The 17,854-nt window shown below is 42.5% G+C and overlaps 2 protein-coding genes across 3 annotated transcripts; one reads left to right on the top strand and one right to left on the bottom strand.

Annotated features, from left to right (window-relative positions):
* Positions 1 to 77: 77 nt before the first annotated feature.
* Positions 78 to 3,954, top strand: rnf26 (ring finger protein 26). Its single transcript, XM_086164537.1, has 2 exons — positions 78 to 130; positions 396 to 3,954. The coding sequence occupies exon 2, from the start codon at positions 551 to 553 to the stop codon at positions 1,880 to 1,882; it is 1,332 nt and encodes a 443-aa protein (XP_086020663.1). The 5' UTR covers positions 78 to 130; positions 396 to 550; the 3' UTR covers positions 1,883 to 3,954.
* Positions 3,955 to 10,748: 6,794 nt separating this feature from the next.
* Positions 10,749 to 16,944, bottom strand: c1qtnf5 (C1q and TNF related 5). 2 transcript variants are annotated; one of them, XM_086164763.1, is made up of 4 exons: positions 16,563 to 16,635; positions 16,254 to 16,318; positions 13,720 to 13,964; positions 10,749 to 13,631 (listed from the first exon to the last, which is right to left on the bottom strand). In XM_086164763.1, the coding sequence occupies exons 3-4, from the start codon at positions 13,949 to 13,951 to the stop codon at positions 13,111 to 13,113; spliced, it is 753 nt and encodes a 250-aa protein (XP_086020889.1). In that variant the 5' UTR covers positions 13,952 to 13,964; positions 16,254 to 16,318; positions 16,563 to 16,635; the 3' UTR covers positions 10,749 to 13,110. The 2 variants fall into 2 exon arrangements, with proteins under 2 accessions (XP_086020889.1, XP_086020888.1); XM_086164762.1 differs by lacking the exon at positions 16,254 to 16,318 and having other exon boundaries at positions 16,563 to 16,944.
* Between the last annotated feature and the right edge of the window lie 910 nt (positions 16,945 to 17,854).

Below are 17,854 nucleotides of genomic sequence, written 5' to 3'. Positions count from 1 at the left end.
TTTTATTAGGTATAAAACGGTTGTATTTGTGTGTCGCGCGCTCACAGGAAGGAAGCTGTCGAGGTCAGCTGACATGACCAAAACAAATATGGCGACGACACTAACAATGGTCAACATGCCCAAGCTCAAAGTGAGTATTCACTCTGTTTTTTTCATTAAATTGTGACACATAATGATTTTACACTCTTGCCATCTAATCCGTTACACATTCCGGACATTGTTGTTGCCGGAGAGTAGATTTCAGGACCAAGCGGAAGTGTGCGAGACAAATTCGAAACCAAACATCCGCCCATGTAACGCGTGTTAGTCGTGACGTTAGCTTGTAGTATCAACTGCACGCACAGGATCGAAGCGTGAAAATAAATCCCGTGTATTCTCATGTCTTTCTTTTTAAGATGCCGCACTGTTTTGCCTAGAAGTCATAACGAAGTGCAGGTCCGAGCAAGATGTAACGGAGTATTTTAACCCGAGCTCGTGGACTAAAACATGGACTCTGGCGTGGAGACGACCTGAGAGCCACGCAAAGTAAACGACCCAGACTGGAGGGACCATGGGTTTGGTGAACTTCGTGATTTCCACAGTGGGAAAATGCCTGGACGCGGTCTGCCTGCTGCTGGACGTGAACTTCCTCATCGTCCACACGATAATACGGAGTCTGCTGGCTGTGGTGAACTTTATAAACAGCCTGCCAACACTCTTCGTCAACTCACTGGTGGCTCTGTGCAACTTTACCCTGTTTTGCCTGGTGTCTATGGCAGAGGGGATGTCAGACCTCGCCCAGGGGACTGTCGCCACGCTGGGGAGCCTGGTCCTGGCTTTGGATGGGTTGCTGGAGAGCCTAAAGATGGTTGGCTACCTGTCCATGCACGTGCTGCTCCGCGGGAAGGAGCACCTGTGCCGTTGTCTGCTCTCGCTCCAGGAGGCCTGCAGCATTGCCCTCAGCCTGCTGGTCTATTTCACCAACACACTGGTCAACTTTGCTCTCATCGCTGCCCTGCACCTTTACTCTGCTGTGGTCAGTGTGTGGCAGACTGTGTCCAGCCCCCTTCAGACGGTGCTGGAACTCACACTGACCTCCTTCACGTGTCTCTACAGCATCCTGGTCGGCACGTCGGCCATCCTGTGGTCGCCATGTAAACTGGTGATAGACTTCCTGGTTTCACTCATTCACATGTTCATTAGCATCTTCATCCTGAATTTCTACGGTCTGCTGCTCACTGTCACCATAGCGCTGACCACTACCGCCTATTTAAACCCAGCGTTATCTAGACAGGTTGTAACGCGTGTTGTAGATTACATTTACTCCAACCCCAGCGTGCAGGGATTTCATTGGGCTCTACACTGCCTTGCTTTGATATGGCAGAACATCTTGCAAGTTCTACGGCGTGCCGCTCAACACTTAAACCGGATATTCCATCACCTCATCCAGCTGGAGAGCCAGATTTGGCAGGAGCTGTCTCGACACAGTAGCCAATTGGGCTTGGTGCTGAGGACGCAACTCCCAAGAGTTCGTGGTGACGGCGACCCAGGAGAAGAGAGACGGGACCCGCCTGATGGTAGCGCAGGCGACGGCGCCCACCGGGACCCGCAGGATCTGGCTCTCCCTTCTTCTAGCCAGGACCGACCGCTAAAGAAGCAGCCACCTGCGGGCAAGCAGGGCCAGTCTCAAGCCGAAAATCTCCTGACGCTGCTGAATGAACAGGAGGACCGGAAGAAGTGCGTTATCTGCCAGGACTGTCCCAAAACAGTGGTGCTCCTGCCGTGCAGGCACCTCTGCTTGTGTACAGACTGCACGAATATACTTTTGAGGCAGCCGCTTTACCAGCAGAACTGTCCGCTCTGTCGCCACATGATCCTCAACACAATGGAGGTGTATCTATGAGGGAACATCAGAAGATGATCCAAGTGACCACGAACAGCTTCTGCGCTCGTAACATCTTTGAAATTATGTTGCAAACTTCAAATAGGTTTTGTTGCAGGCAAGTGTGACCGGTTCCATTGTCATTCTACTATAACAGACAACTGTAATATTTGGTGTAGTTATTAGGGGTGTAACAAAACCATGAGCTCACAACTTGGTGTGAAATAGCCTGTGCACTCACCATGCTATCAACAATGACAGAATTAAGATCCAGGAAAGATTAATTTATCTCTTGTTTTGCGCATCACATTCCTCTGAACTAAATTCCAGTGAAAGCTTCCATAATGAAGTCTTTTGGTTCTTCCCCTTATAATGCAGACTGAACCTTATTTCAAATGTCTTCATAATTCTGAATGTTTTTCACAGAGTTAACCATTACACAGTGTGCAACACTTAAATCGTCACACCCCTAGTAATTATAGTGGTAAAGAGTTTTTCGGTTTGGAGGCACTGATTCTGGGCCAAAAGTTACTTTAATGTTATCATGAAAAAGATGTGACCAATAACGTTGAGGATTTTTTCGTTGTCGTTTTTCCTTGTTAACTTCTTAAATGTTCGATCAGCTGACACCAGTGTGCATCAGACGCATCAGTGCACCTCTTGTGTTGGAATGCTTCTCAGTCAAAAAAATGATGGAGCGGTTTCGGGGTGTGTAATGACATTTTAGGGTTCACCTCTGCCAGTTCTCATGCTGCATCCACTATGTCCCACCAGCCCGTTGTCACTGCATGAGCCAGTGACAATGTCATGTAGGTGTGATGATTGTCAATGGAAACAGTTTAACGCGTATAGAAAAGCCTTTCAAAAGTATACTGGAAGGACTAATGTATGTGAGGTGACACAGTGTTCACATAATTAGCAGGATTGGAAATTAAGGGCATTTAAACAAAGCTAAAAGTTCAGCATTTGCATGATATGAGAGTAGATATTTATCATTAAAAGAAAATCTTGCGAAGCTGACTTGGCAACACAGAGCAAAGTCGCCCACAGAGCCAAGTCGCTCAACAGCCAACGGCCAGTTGCAGTTGGTTCGCAAAAGCCACGACATCTTCTGAGATATTCGCCCTTTGTGTTTTAAATGAATGAGACTAATGAGACTAAGGGAAAGTCACGGATGTCAAGTCGTGGACTGGGCAATGGGGACGCTGAGAGTAAAAGAGGGTTACTTTGGGAAAAAAAATCCTGAATCGAGAGTTTTGCCTCAGGTCTCGCATTCACAGTAACCTGCTGAAATGTTTACCACCGCTCATGTCTTAAAACACGTTAAAAGCCATATTTGGACAGATCATAGCGCTCTAGCATGCACAATATCACACATCTAGAGAAGCATCATGAAATCTTTTGTTGCAGTACAAGCATGGATGAAAGTTATTTGAGGTGCTTTGGGGACATAAAGTGTGGAAATTGTTTATCTTGTCTGTTTATAAGGGATGTGCTTGATAATTCCAGTCAGATCCACTAAGTTCAGCCCTATTCCATTAATTTCCCGTATCAACAGAGGACAATCCAGTCTTCCCAGAGAGTTGTATTCCTGTCTGCACGACACATAATCCATCAAAGCTCTCCCCTTTCTTTCGTATCATTCTTATAAAACCGGATTTCTGTTGTATAAAAAGAACACAAACTAATAAGGCATTTACAATTCCATTTGCGTTCATCTTCCATGTGCTTTCGTCTGAGCCTTTCAGATCGATCAGAAACCACTCTGCTTTAATCGACACCACAGGAGGAAAAAGTGCCATCTGTCAAAGGTGTTTTGAAAGAAAAGTGATTTTCAGTGAATGTTTGGGGTGAATTTTGATTTCTTTTTTTGGGGGTGATGGGGGCTATTTTGTGAATGGAATTATGGGATACCAAGCACTGATTTACACAGACCCCTCTCCCTCTCAGGTATTCCTAAAATGTTTATGTACATCATTCCTAAGATATGCTGACATGGGAAAAAAAAAGGTATGATTTGCAAACATGACTGTGAGTTTCTACTTGTGCTTGCTGCCATCAATGGCATCTCTTCGGTTTGTAATAAAACAATGAAATAAAAGTCTTCCTCATTTTTGCCAGCAAGAGAAATTAACTTATAGTTGTAAATAACAGCAAACCCCTTTCGCTATGGTGACAGATGTTCCACTAAACATCTGCTATTCCTATGGGGTATTTTTTATTTATCTACAGGTTTATTTTTTGCTCAGAATCATTTAACCTCTATCCTCATTTGCAGACTTTCCACATTTTTCACTAGCGCAGTGAGAAAATGTCCTACAGAAGCAGGGCAAAGAAGAGAATTCGTACACACACACACACACACACACACACACACACACACACACACACACACTAGAATAACCTAAAAAACTACAACTTGTAGAATGGGATGCTGCATGGGTGGGGAGTGATTAATTATCCTGTAGTGGTCATTTGGGACCCCTTCCATTTACATACAACAATTCACTAGAGCTTTGCGGTTTACAACTTTTGAGCCTTCATTCCTGTTCCCAATGTTGCTTCTAAAAATGTAACTGGCTCCCCAGCAGACATCTGTTGAGGGTAGAATGCTCTTGGTGATGTCAGACAAAGATTTTTTTTCTTGCCTTTTTAGTAGGTTTTCTTATAGTTGCAATTATGAAAGACTTAGTTTTTTTTTCCCCACATTGGCACCCCAGTGGCACACTCAAACTAAAGACTATGTGGTTTCTTCTTAACAAATGTAGAAGGTCAGATCGCACGGTTTGATTCGGGCTCGCTGACCCGCCGCTCCGTCCCCATCAGTGTTTACGTGTTCGAACTAACTGAGGACTGTGTTAACAGCAAAAGGAAGTCCAATGTCAAGGGGAGAATGGCCAGGAAGTAAAGGGAGAAGAGCGTCATCCTCCAGGGATTCTTCTCCTTTCTCTTGACCTTGGTGGTCAGAGTCGGGGGCTGCGTGGGAAAATGTCAAAGTATAGAGAACCTTCCTCTGCCTCACATCGCTTCTATTTTCTCTGTTTACAATATTCGGCTCAGTTTCTGACTGAGACGTTCAATTTCTTAGTCTTCCCAGGAGGTTCTCAAACTTTTTAAGGACCGTCTCCCGACGTGGAGGTGCAAGAGACCCGTAACTTTCGACATCACGGAAACCACATGGGGATAGAAATGTGATCTTCTATGTTAGTTTTCAGTTATTCACAATCATTTTAATTGCTATAGTACAAACAGACTACTTTTGTAATTTAATCATTTTACCTCATATTTGGGGGATTTAAAAAAATATATTTTTACTGATGTTCAGGTGACTTGCAATTTTTACCATACATATACACACACAACAAAAATGCATTATTATTCATTCTCTATACTGCTTATCTCACACTCAGGGGAACGTGGGACTGCAGCCCATCCCATCTGTCATTGGGTGAGTTGCGGCGCTCGTCCTGGACCGGGCGCCAGCCGATCACAGGGCCGTTTATAGAGACAGACAACAATTCATCCTCATTCACATGTCTGAGCAAAATCCAGGGCAACCCGGTGCGTGGATCATTTGGTACTGGTCCGCAAAGAAAATCTTTCTCGGTTCAAATTATAGTTTTTTCATTAGACCTTCCGGATCTTGTTTTGAAAAACGACTGTTTCCGCCTTTGCCTTACCGCCTCGCTTCATTTTTTTAATTGCCTCATTTAAAATGTAATCGTATTCGGATTAAATACTGTGAACTGATAATTTTTTAATATTTGAACCCCCACACCTTTAACCGTTCCATGGAAACATTTTCATGCATGAAACTGGTCCCTGGTACAAAAAAAAAAGGTAGGGGGGCGCTGATCGAGGGTCTCCAATGAACTTTCTGGATGTTTTTGGACCGTGGGAGGAAACCGGAGAATTCAAAGGAAACCCACGCAGAAAAGACCCGTGTCAGATTTCAACCGGGGACTTGCTTGCTGTGAGGTGGAAGTACTGGAAGCGCCAAGCACTGCACCACCTTGCCGTCCCCACTCAGCAAAAATGATCAGTTATGTGAGGTTTTAAACCCCACCAATCTTTGCCTCAAGTCCCCACTCTCGGAACATCTGTTCGTTTTAGTATTTGACCCTCTCAAACTAAGATATCAAAATGTGAACCAGTCCAAATTCTACAATCTTCTCAAAAGCCCCTGTCAAAACACCAGTGGCGGCAGAATCATCCTGAAAGTATAAGCTTCAGACAAGATGCCAAAAACCCCTGAGCCGATTCAACAGAAAAGCTAAATATACTACTCAAAAAAATAAAGGGAACACTTGAACAACACAATGTAACTCCAAGTCAATCACACTTCTGTGAAATCATAGTGTCCACTCAGGAACCAACACAGATTCATTTTGACTTGTTTTAAGGACATTACATCAAAGTTGGATCAGCCTGGAGTGTGTTTTTACACTTTAATTTTGAGTGTGATTCCTAATCCAGACCTCCATGGGTTAATACATTTGATTTCCATTGATCATTTTTGTGTGATTTTGTTGTCAGCACATTCAACTGTGTAAAGAGCAAAGTATTTCATAAGAATATTTCATTCATTTAGATCTAGGATGTGTTTTTTAAGTGTTCCCTTTATTTTTTTGAGCAGTGTAGATTGAAAAATAAAACACAAGTGATAATAATGTCAAGGAGGAGCTCATTAGCCTTCAACCCCATCCGTCTACAACGAATATATTGGTTCGTAATTAATCACGATATTCATGAAGGATATGGTATTCGAGCGCCGACCAGATGGAATCTCCCGAAACAGGAACAATACTTGACCTATGACCTCAGAGCTTAGAGAGAATTTGATTGACTTTGACTTATCATAGTCATAGAGACTGTGCAAAAAATGTGTTTATGCAGGGCTGAGGAAATTGGTTTAAAACGTAAATACTGATCGCTAGAGTTTTATTGCTCTGATGCGGTGAATTAATGTGGAGTCATGCATTATTACGATGGAGGTCAACCGATAAATACATATTTCCTGTGAACAGATTGTTGATAAAAATGCAAATGGGATACTTTAGAGTCCCGGTTATGAAGTCAAAATGTGTCGGGTGATCGCTGCGCTCTAAAAAAGTTCAGTATCGCTACGCCTGGATCTTGATTTGAGCAAAACGGACTGCAGACGTGTCCCTTAAACCGATAAATATACCTGAAAGACAAACAAGGTATTGGTAATCTAGTAGCTGTGTTGATATTACATCTATTCCAACAATACCAGGCAGCCATATTTGATTTAATCATACACTCCTGCTCAATTCCTTTTCCTCCTTAATTGAAAAAAAAAAAAAATACACTGGTGCTTTTAAGATATATATTATCTTAACATTGTGTTGTAAGCAGCAGTTGTCTACTACTATTTTCCATTCATTTGCACAAGAGTATTTATATATTTTCTGATGTTTTTGTACACTACTGTTTTGACTTAATATTAATTACTGAGCAACCTCTGCTGCACTGTCCACTTTCTGCTGTGTGGATAGAAATTTCTCTATTTTGGGGCGATTAAAAGCACATTCTATTGTTAGTATTGTGATGTATAAGAAAGTCCGAACTAACGTCACGTCCTCTTTCACTCCATCTATAAACCTCCTCTCTGGTCATCCACCCTGACACTTCCTTCCGACCCCGATCTCCTCTGCATGTGTCCGAAACTCCGGCCTCTCTGACTTTATTAATTCAAAATATATCCAAGCGGTTCCCTCCATACCTGAGGTGCCGGTTCTTTTCGCTGCTTGAGAGATTGTGAGCGACCGATAAAGAGGTTCATGCAGACTTGAAAAATATCAGATCTAAGTGAAGACAGAAACTTTTTTTCTCTCACATCTGAGGGAAATAAAAATCCCAACAGTTACAATTATTCATGTCCCACACTCGCCAGAGAACTCAGTATTCAACGGTTTTCAAATTCACTTCTGGCTCGCATTCACTGATACACTGTTATGGAAAAAGAAAGAACTCTCACCTCTTAATACTTCACTTTTTTTTTTGGCATTTCGGCCTCGAATGCAACAGTATTTCCACTCGCAGACGATGTGTCATGTTTAAAGAATACACATAATTGTCAGTAATTATGTGGCGCTGGTCTGGGATTTTCTAATCCGGCTTTTTTCCACCATCATGGCAGCGTTTCTGATTGTTGACACAGCTGTCTGGGATGATCAGTCCAGCCCATAATAAGAACTACGAGTTGATTGTAATTGTCACCTCCTGCTGAACTTCTCCGCCTGCAGAAGGTGGTGGGGGGGGTTTAGAGCCCGACTTGTGGAACAGCACTGCTCCCTGCCGGTCGTATTGGGGAGCTGCAGCTGCAGGAGGCCTGCAAGGCAGGACGTGAAGGCCTGACCGTTTCACAGCAATAAAGAAAATATGAACCTTTATCAGATTAAACTGCATCATCAGGGCTTTTATGACTCCTTCTTTATTGCGACCCATCAAGTTGATTTGGGATTCCAACATGAGATGAAAATAGCATAGTTTTTTTTTCCGTTTTTTTTCCAGGTCACTACCGTCTGCATCCGGTAGCGACCTTGGCAAAGACAGCGAACCTCCGGTTGCTTCCATTGGCCGTGTCCCTTCATCAATGCATGACAGTGAGCTCATATCTTCTCCCGAGGCCTTGGACTCTCTTATTTCACAGTTTACCCGTGGGAGTGCTATGATCTACTGCATAATCTCAATAGCTGTCTCCCATTATTTCTTTTACGAAAATATTCAAGTTATTATTGTATCATGTCAACCGTGGATCATGATGTTTGCAGATGACATTGTGATCTGTAGTGAGAGCAGGGAACAGGTTGAGGAAAATCTTGAGAGGTGGAGGTTTGCTCTGGAAAGGAGAGGATTGAAGGTTAGTCGCAGCAAGACGGAATTTAACGGTGGAACGGTGAGGCGGCAGGGAGTGGAGATAAAGAAGTTGAAGGATTTCCAATACTAAGGGTCAACACTCCAGAGCAACGGAGAGTGCGGAAAAGAGGTAAAGAAATAGGTTCAAACAGGTTGGAATGGGTGGAGAAAAGTGTCAGGGGTTCTATGTGATAGAAGACTATCAGCCAGATTGAAAGGAAAGGTGTCCAAGACAGTGGTGAGACCAGCGATGCCGTATGGCAGGGGTGGGCAAACTTTTTGGCTCAGGGGCTGCATTGACTTTTAAAATTTGACAGACGGGACGGGTCAGCACAAGATGTAATACTTATTAAAAAAAAATGCATTTGTTAACAGTACACATCAGACTCATCTGACATTTGCTTTGAAAATAAAGCCAGCTTGGTTTTAAAGGCACTGACGTTTGCTTGCATTTCATGCACAGAGCGATTTTTTATCCTAGTAGCTTCACGTGCAGCTCATTCATGTGTCAGTATGTCCACAGTAAAGGTTAAATCACAAAGCCAATCTGTGTCATTCAGCTCAGGAAAATTCTCAAGTAGCTCCAAAAATGAAATAATCTCCTGTTTGAGCCCCCACATTCATTTATCCATTTTCATTCATATCAAGTATGAATTCTCTACCAATCTTTGGTGGGCCGGATTAAAAAGACCAACGGGCCGGATGTGGCCCGCGGGCCGTAGTTTGCCCGCCCCTGCCGTACGGCCTAGAAACAGTGACAATGAGGAAAAAAACGGGGGTAGAGCTCGACTTCGTGCGATAAGATGAAGATGTTGAGGTTCTCTTTGGGAGTGACCAGGATGGACAGGATCAGGAACGAGTCCATCAGAGGAACAGCACATGTTAGATGTTTTGGAGAGAAGGTCAGAGAGGCCAGACCGAGATGGTTGGGTCATGGACAGAGGAGGGATAGAGATTATATTGGTAGACGGATGGTGGAATTGGAGCTGCCAGGCTGGAGATCTAGAGGAAGACCAAAGAGATGATTTGTGGATGTAGTGAGAGATGATATGAGGTGAGTTGGTATGAGAGAGGAGGATCCAGAAAATAGGATTTGATGGAGAAGGTTGATTCGCTGTGGTGACCCCTGAGGGGAAAAGCCAAAAGGAAAAGAAGAAGAAGAAGAAGTCAGCTGTTGCCATGTAAGAGATCATCCGTGCCTGTTCCTCCAAACCCTCACATCCCCTTCTGTCTCGATCACTCTCGCTTTCTATCTCTGTCCTTTTCTCTTTCTACCCCGACCTGTTGAGACAGAAGGCCGGATCCATCTGAGGTTTCAATTGTTTAAAAAAGTGTGTTCCAGACCTGCTTTACATGGAAAGTTTCATCAGACAACCTGGATGTGATTTATGAATAAAACCTAATCCAACTTGGCTTGACTTGACTTTGAGTGTGTGTGTGTGTGTGTGTGTGTGTGGAGAAATTTGAAATTTCAAGGCATGAATTTCAAGCATCCTTATGTAATAATGTTTATTTAATTTCTTTTTTTTTTTAAACAATTTTGACACTTTTATCGTTTTTATTTTTATTGTTTCCTGTATTTGCACATTTGAAGCGTTGAGTAAGCTACCCTCAATAAAATGTATTATTGTTGTTGTTTCGATCACGAGATTGGAGCATCAAATATCGAACAAAGGAGAAAAAAACAAATCTTTTAACTTTCAATCCATTTTTGTTCCACATTTTGCTGATTTTCTGTTTTCGCCTCTTCCAGTTTAGACCAGATTTAGATTAATAACAAGAACACGGCAGCCGGGTGCTCACTCGAGTCATTTATAAAGTCAGCAGCTGGTTATTTTTTAGTTTGAAAGTTTTCCAGGGTCTGCTTGAAGATAACAAAATCCCTTGGCGGCAGCTCTTTAAACAAAACTTCGTATTGTTTACTTGAGGAGAAAGTCTACCCTTTCATTCTGACTTCACATGGTACGCTCCTTCTGCCTCCTGAGGTCGGGGGAAACTGAATTTACCAAAATGTTGAAAAGTTACATTTGAAGTTCCCGACTGGATGTTTCTATCAGGAATCTGAGCTTCTTCTTTTTTTTTTGACACTTCTTCATCACTTAATCACAGAACTGCAGCGCTCTTCTGCTCAACGCCCACCGGTGACTCCCTGTTTTCTTGGATTGATGTCAGTTTTCTCAATTCCAAGCAGTTTGGAGAACAATGGACATACGAAGAACTTATGGAAACAGCTGATGGAGGCCAGGGGGAGATTTATTAACCACCTCCTGTTCTCTTTCCAAGTTACGAGGCTATTTTCAAACCTTAATTATGTCTGTGAGTCTCTGGGGGTGAAGGGGAACCAACATATCCACGTGTTTGAGACATAAAGCGGTTGCAGGGCCTCGGTCCGTGTCAGTGTTTTCACCCGTTTAACAAATCATGACTGCTTCCGTGAGAAACGTCACAGACTTGGATCGTATGACAAATGAACGGTAATAATACCTTTTTCATTTTGCAGGCAATGATCAGGAGTTTAGTGAAGTCTCCAGCTCGCAGTCACGCAGCGCAGCTCGCAGGTCTGTTAAGGGAATCGGACTGTTTGGTGAACTCATTAAACTGATGATGAATATATGCCAGCCTTTTTTTTTTTTTGTTTTATTTGGTGGAGCTTTGAGAATAAAACTGGACTGACTATATTTGTACAAGGGCTGAAACTCTTACGTATACTCTTTTGGATTTGCACAGTGTGTATGAGTGTGTATGGGTGATCATTATTTATCTATTCATCTGCAATTTTGGTTTCAGGTAATTTATACGGGACTGTCTCAGAAAATTAGAATATTGTGATAAAGTTCTTTATCGTCTGTAATGCAATTACAAAAACAAAAATGTCATACATTCTGGATTCATGACAAATCAACTGAAATATTGCAAGCCTTTTTATTATTTTAATATTGCTGATGATGGCTTATATCTAAAGAAAAATCGAAAACCCTATCTCAAAATATTAGAATATAATGAAAAGGTAATTTTTGCTTTTTTAATTGCATTACAGAAGATAAAAAACTTTATCACAATATTCTAATTGTCCTGTATACTGACTAATTTTTTGGCATCCATGTAAATTGGCCTCATTATCACTGAACCATCACTGAACAAAACAACTTATGTGATTGTAATCCTTTTTTTTAATTTATATCTTACTATGATTGTTTTTTTCATTTTTTTTAAATCTTCATTTCAATTTATTTTTTCTATTTTTGTTATTTTAATTTTGTTGCTAGTATCTCAATAAATTTGGTGAAATTATCACTGCTTTGAACTTTACATACCGGATTGGGATGCAAACTTTTTATTATTTTTTCTCACTATTATTCATTTAATTTAATTTAATTTCATTTCATTTCATTTCATTTAATCTTATTTTATTTTATTTTATTCTATTTTATTTTATTTTATTTTATTTTATTTTATTTTCATTGTTGGTATCTAGGTAAATTTGTTCAAATTATCACTGCATTAAACTTTTATACACCTAATTGTTCATCTTGATCTTGGTGCCCTGCAACTCCTCTCTGAACTCATAAATAGATAATCCATCCCACGTTTATTCACATTTCTAACTCACTGCCCCACCCCTGCCCCCTCCACCACCACAGGAATCTGTTAAACAGATGCAGACAGTTGTGTGTGCTTACACATAATAACTGGAGAGGAAATTCGTCAAGCAAGTTTCTCCCCAAAGGCAAGGGTAAAAAAAAAAAAAAAAAACTTTTCTCTGAAAAATACCTTTTTAAACAAATCTGCTTCCACCGCCCATCTGTCCGCTTCATTGAAAACCTGCTGATAGACACTCATTCACGGATGATAGCACATCCTCCTCGTCTGAGCTAATACAGTGACATCATGAGCTCTGTTTGCAGACTCAAAATAATAATTTTTTTTTGCAGTACATTTTATCTCATCTCGGCACGAAGAAGTAACACGGCCAAACTTGAGTTAGCTGTGCACGCCTAATAAAACCACCAGGTTTTCTTCGTGAATCGTGATTGCCGTGCAGAAACCAAGAGGGAGACAAAGTGCAATATTTGTGTAAATGCTGTTTACATGTGTGTGGCCGCTGGTGTCAGCTGGAAACTGCCATCGCCACATCTGTTACACGATTTAACTGCAGTTTAAGGGCAATAACCAGAAAACAGACACAAAATAAACATCACCCCGTCTCGCTTTGCCCGGTGTGTTTCTTCACCAGTTACACAAATGTTAAAACAACACAGTCTTCATGCAGAAGATTTCATAGAAAAAAAAAATTAAAAAAATTAAAAAAAAAAAAAAAAAGTTTTGTTTCATTTCCCAAATCGGGATATGACTCTGTCATGTTTATGTCATGCAAACACAGCTGAGTTTTTCCAGTCTGAGTACACCAGAAAGCCCTGGAAGGTGCTGTCTGTCTTGCTGCTGGAGTAAAGCCCATTGTACTCTCCCAGGGCCATCTGGACCCACACCTTGTCCCCGGGGGCCAGGTGGAGCAGGGAGCCGCCGGACAACGACGCCGGCTTCGGCCAGTTGCCGAAAAACTGAAAATAAGACGCCGCGGAGTGTCCGTTCTTCATGATGTCAAACTGCAAGCTTGCGCGGTACACTGTGGCATGGACGGCGAAGTAGTAGACTCCAGGAACCCTGCAGGTGAACTGCCCCGTCTCGGAGTTGTAGTCGCCCTGCTCGTTGAGTACGATCTTGTCGAAGTGCACCGTGTTGCCCACGGTGACGGGTAAGGCGTGGCCCTCGGAGAGTTTGGCACTGAAGGCGGATTTGGGGGACACGGCGCACTCTCCCGCCTGACCCTTCTCCCCTTTCTCCCCGTGGTCGCCTCTGTCTCCGGTCAGGCCTCGCACTCCGGTCTCACCTGAAAGGGGGAAGATAAATAACTATCATAAATTTCACAGGAGACGATTTTTACTCAACACATATACAAAAAAGAAAAACAAGAGCACCTGGATCTCCTCTATCCCCCTTCTGTCCTTTCTCTCCCGGAGCCCCATCTCTCCCGTCCCGCCCGTCTCTCCCCGGCTGACCCGGGCCGCCGTGGATTCCCGGAGAGCCGGGGATTCCCGGGTGACCCGTGCACAGACTGGGAGGGATCTTGTTGTCTTCTAGCGGACGGGAAAGATGCACTTGCAGGACCAGGAGGGGGAGCGACAAGCGCAACAGCCTGATGGATGCCATCGTGTCCGCAACTCTGAGGACAGAGATGATAATTCGTGAATAATACTAGATTTCGGTTTGTGCAGGAACAAATGTGCAGATGTGCTGGCCGGCACTGGCCGGCTGAGGTCTTTTCTAGAGAATCTGGTAAAAGAGAAGCCCACTGCTGACTTGGCGGAGCCATCAAAGAGGAGCGACGCGGGCCAAGGTTGCCGAGCTGGTCCAGAAAATTCCGCTCCCTCCTGAATAAAGTCTCAGTCACCCATGACTTGAGTGAGGTTTTGTAACTCAGGCTCAGTTGTGTAACACCTCTGATGTGATTCTACTGATTTAATAGCTTTATTTTGCATTTAATTGCCTTTTTTTTTTTTTTCATTATTCTCATAATATTCAACATCATGTGGCAGGTGATTTTGAGTCTGTCTATGTGAACTGGAAAGAAATATATTTTAAAATAGATAAAGCAGGAAAATATAGTAATCTTCAATGGTTAGTGAGGCCTGATATGAGCAAAGTCTGTTTTCCCGAATCCGACTCATCTGATTTATGAAACACCGATCCGTCGACCAAGCGACAGTCAGTTAAAACCTCATAACAGCTCTTCTTCTTCTTCTTCTTCTTTTTTTATCGAGACACAGACAGCTCCTGTGGTTCCAGAGAAAACTAAATCACATATTAGTGAGTTGACCTAATCCACCAGGAAGTAGCCAGTAACATAAAACAGATGACATTTGTGTTGCTGACAGCTTATGAAATTAAACAGCTGGCAAGAACATTCAAACGTGGACATTTTCACCGTGTTCAGAGTGTAACATACCTGTGCGTGTGCGTGTGTGTGTGTGTGTGTGTGTGTGTGTGTGTGTGCTCGGGTAGCACGTGCATGTTCGTGCACGTATCAACACAGGTGGCGGCTCAACCGGTGTCTGAGTCTCCTAAAAAGAGCAGATGGCGTGCAGAAGAGGCGACATGTGGCGGGAAATGATGGGAATATTTTCACAGTAACAGAAATTATATGGCAGCGATATGACGGCCTTTCAGTTCATTTCTAAACAGTTTTATTGAAAAAAAAAGTGTTTGGATAAACCTCTGTGTGAAAAACCTTAATGTCAAATGTCATGAATTTTAAAAATGACCAGACCTGTGATATGATAAACAAGCTGAAACTTCCTGGTTTTAATTTGAGTTAAAACCTTCCTTTTCTGCTCCTTTCCTAATTTTAAATCAAAACGTGTCCAATAATACACAAATAACTTTTTAGTTTCTGCTACTTGTCCTATTTGAAATGACAAATTTTAGGAAAATGTGAACATTTTCCGATTTTTTTTTTTTTTTAATCATTTTTGGTCAACATCCAGCAAATGAGAAAGTAGCTTGTCTCAGCTGTGTTTGTGTCTGTCGGGAGCGAGACACTGTTATAAACCGAGATGATGAGTTCAACAGGAAGGACAGCTTTTTTGTGTGTGTGTGTGTGTGTGTGTGTGTGTCTATGTGACTCAACCGGAATTTTGAGGATTCCAGTTTTATGGTTGATAAATGAAGCCTAAAAGGTTGGTTTTTTTTTTGTTGTTTTTTTTTTTTTTCTTGTTACACCCAGACTGGAATAAGGGAGAACATCCATCAGAAGAAAAGAAAGAAAGACAGTCAAAGAAAGGGATGAAGAGGACAGGGAGAGGCGAGGAAATGCATGTCAGCATTCCTGAGGAAACAGACATAAGGACAGATTCCCGAGTATCTGCCTCTCTCTGCAGAGGATGAGGAGCATGTTTTCAATAAGAGCGGTGAAGAGGAGTCAGTCACACGAGGAGTCAAACACCATGTTTACTAAACTCCCTGCTTAAACTCAGAGAGCAATTTATCTTCCCTGCGTGTGTTTTCACAGTATATTTCATGGATTTATTGTATATTAAGAAACTTGTGTAATAACAAGCTGCCTTTCGTCACTATTATCACTGTAGTGTGTGTACATATTCAATTTTAACCATTTTATTCTATTTGTTTGTGTACAAACGCGCTTCTCTCTTATTTGCCTCCACTTGAACCGGTCATTGTTGTTATAACATTCTTTAATCTCAGCGTACATCCTGACATTTCCCTGCATTTTCCTTTTTCCATCTAAAATAATATCCCTCCGACACTCAAAAACATAATCTGCGTCTGGTCGGAATTCCTGAAACGACTTCCTCCAGACTCTGTGCCTCCTGGCAGATTCGTATCAACGTTTACTCTGATTTCTCCTGGCTGCAAAAGAGGGATAGAGCATTACTGCACTGTAGTTATTGTATTAAAAAAAAAAAAAAAAGAAAGTCTGGATAAATGTCCTCACCTGCTGCTGGAAACAGTGACTAACTTCAAATTCCTGTCCTGCAGCAAAGAGGGATTCTGAGCTTGCTTGATAAACCAGACATATGAGAATATCCACCTTTAAACACAACTCCATCTTTCTCACATGTCATATATATGATGCAGTTCATGGCAGTTCCTTCTTCCCAAAGCTTTCCATGCTGAATAACAGAGATCCAAGCAAACCCCCCCCCTCCTCTATCCACCCAAGAAATGTATTTCTCAACCTGCGCCGACTCACCCCTGAGCTTTTAACACAAGAGATCACGTTCCAGTAAACAATCCAACTTACCGGATGATATTGCAAAGTCTCCGGGAGCGGTCAGCGTCTGTGAGCGTCAGGGACCTTCCAGTGAAAGTTGTTCCTCCCAGAGAGAGAGAGAGAAAGTTTTTTGGTCGGGAGGAAAGCTGGAAATGGTAATAAAACCCAATTAGACGGCAGGGATGGGTGGGAGAAGAGTAACTCGCGGGTGGAGGAGAAAGAAGAGGGAGGACGGAGGGGGGAAAATATGTGATGTCCATCCAGCAAAAATAAGGAGGGGATATGTCTCGAACAGAGTGACTAAATCAGTTGCATAATAGCGTGTGGGTCGGGTCCAAAACACGAATCCGAGAGGCGCGGTCGAAAACTTCATGTCAGCGTGGCATGAAATATCTGTTTTTCGAATACCCACGTGCATCGGAAAGGTGAAAATACGAAAGTGGTAAAAGGAGAGAGGGCGTTTTTAAGCTTCAGATCCCATCGGCGCACTAATATCAACTTCAACCGGAGCGGGGCTCTATGTAATCTCTTTTTCCAGTAATCCTCCAGAGGCTGCGCAGAGTTGATAACAGAGGAAGTCTAACTATCTGGTTTTTTTTTTTTCTTTCGGTGAAGAAAATAATCTCGGACCCCGGTTGATAAGGCGTCGGCGTCGTAATGCGGATGATTGATCGGGCCGGAGGGATTGGGGGAGCAGAAGTTGAGTTATGAATGTTCTCACCAAAACTTGCAGTCTCACAGAGGCCTCCAGGAAAGAGCTGGGAGACAACTTTTGCGACCGCTGCGCTCGGTCCGCTCACTGCTTTTATGGGAACCGGATGGAAAGGGTTCATGAAACTCTTTGAAACAGGAGCTGATTTTCGTTTGACTGTGCTGGTGTGTGTGTATATGTGTGTGTGTGTGTGTGTTCTCCACCATGCAAGAAGAGATCCGCAGCTAAAGTGAGACGCAGCAGGTTTTAGAATGTGCTCCTGATTATCGGCAGCAGAATCAGCACATTCTGCGTCGGCTGTTACGACTTCCTGTAAAGCCGTGTTTACGGGATTCGTCGTTAATTTGGAACATTTGGCAAAAAAAAAAAAAGGAAACTTGAATGCACGTCTAATGAGTGTAGCTACGGCTTTCTAACATGAGATAGGTTTACTTTTATTTTAATATCATAGCTGCTATGAATACCAGATGCATTTTTGTTTGAGGGACTGCAGACACTTTTGGGCTAAACTCATTGAAAATCAGATCCAAGTTTTAAATTTTGGGGTGGCTGAGTGGATCGATTGTTAACCAAACAGATCATTAAAAAACACCACTTGGGCTTTTGGGAT

The sequence above is a fragment of the Fistularia commersonii genome, chromosome 18, assembly GCF_037954325.1.
Source record: "Fistularia commersonii isolate RoL2024-O1a breed Wild chromosome 18, RoL_Fcom_v1.0, whole genome shotgun sequence".
NCBI lineage: Eukaryota > Metazoa > Chordata > Actinopteri > Syngnathiformes > Fistulariidae > Fistularia > Fistularia commersonii.
The sequence above is the reverse complement of the archived record's forward strand: the minus strand, read 5'-3'. Positions and strand labels throughout refer to the sequence as shown.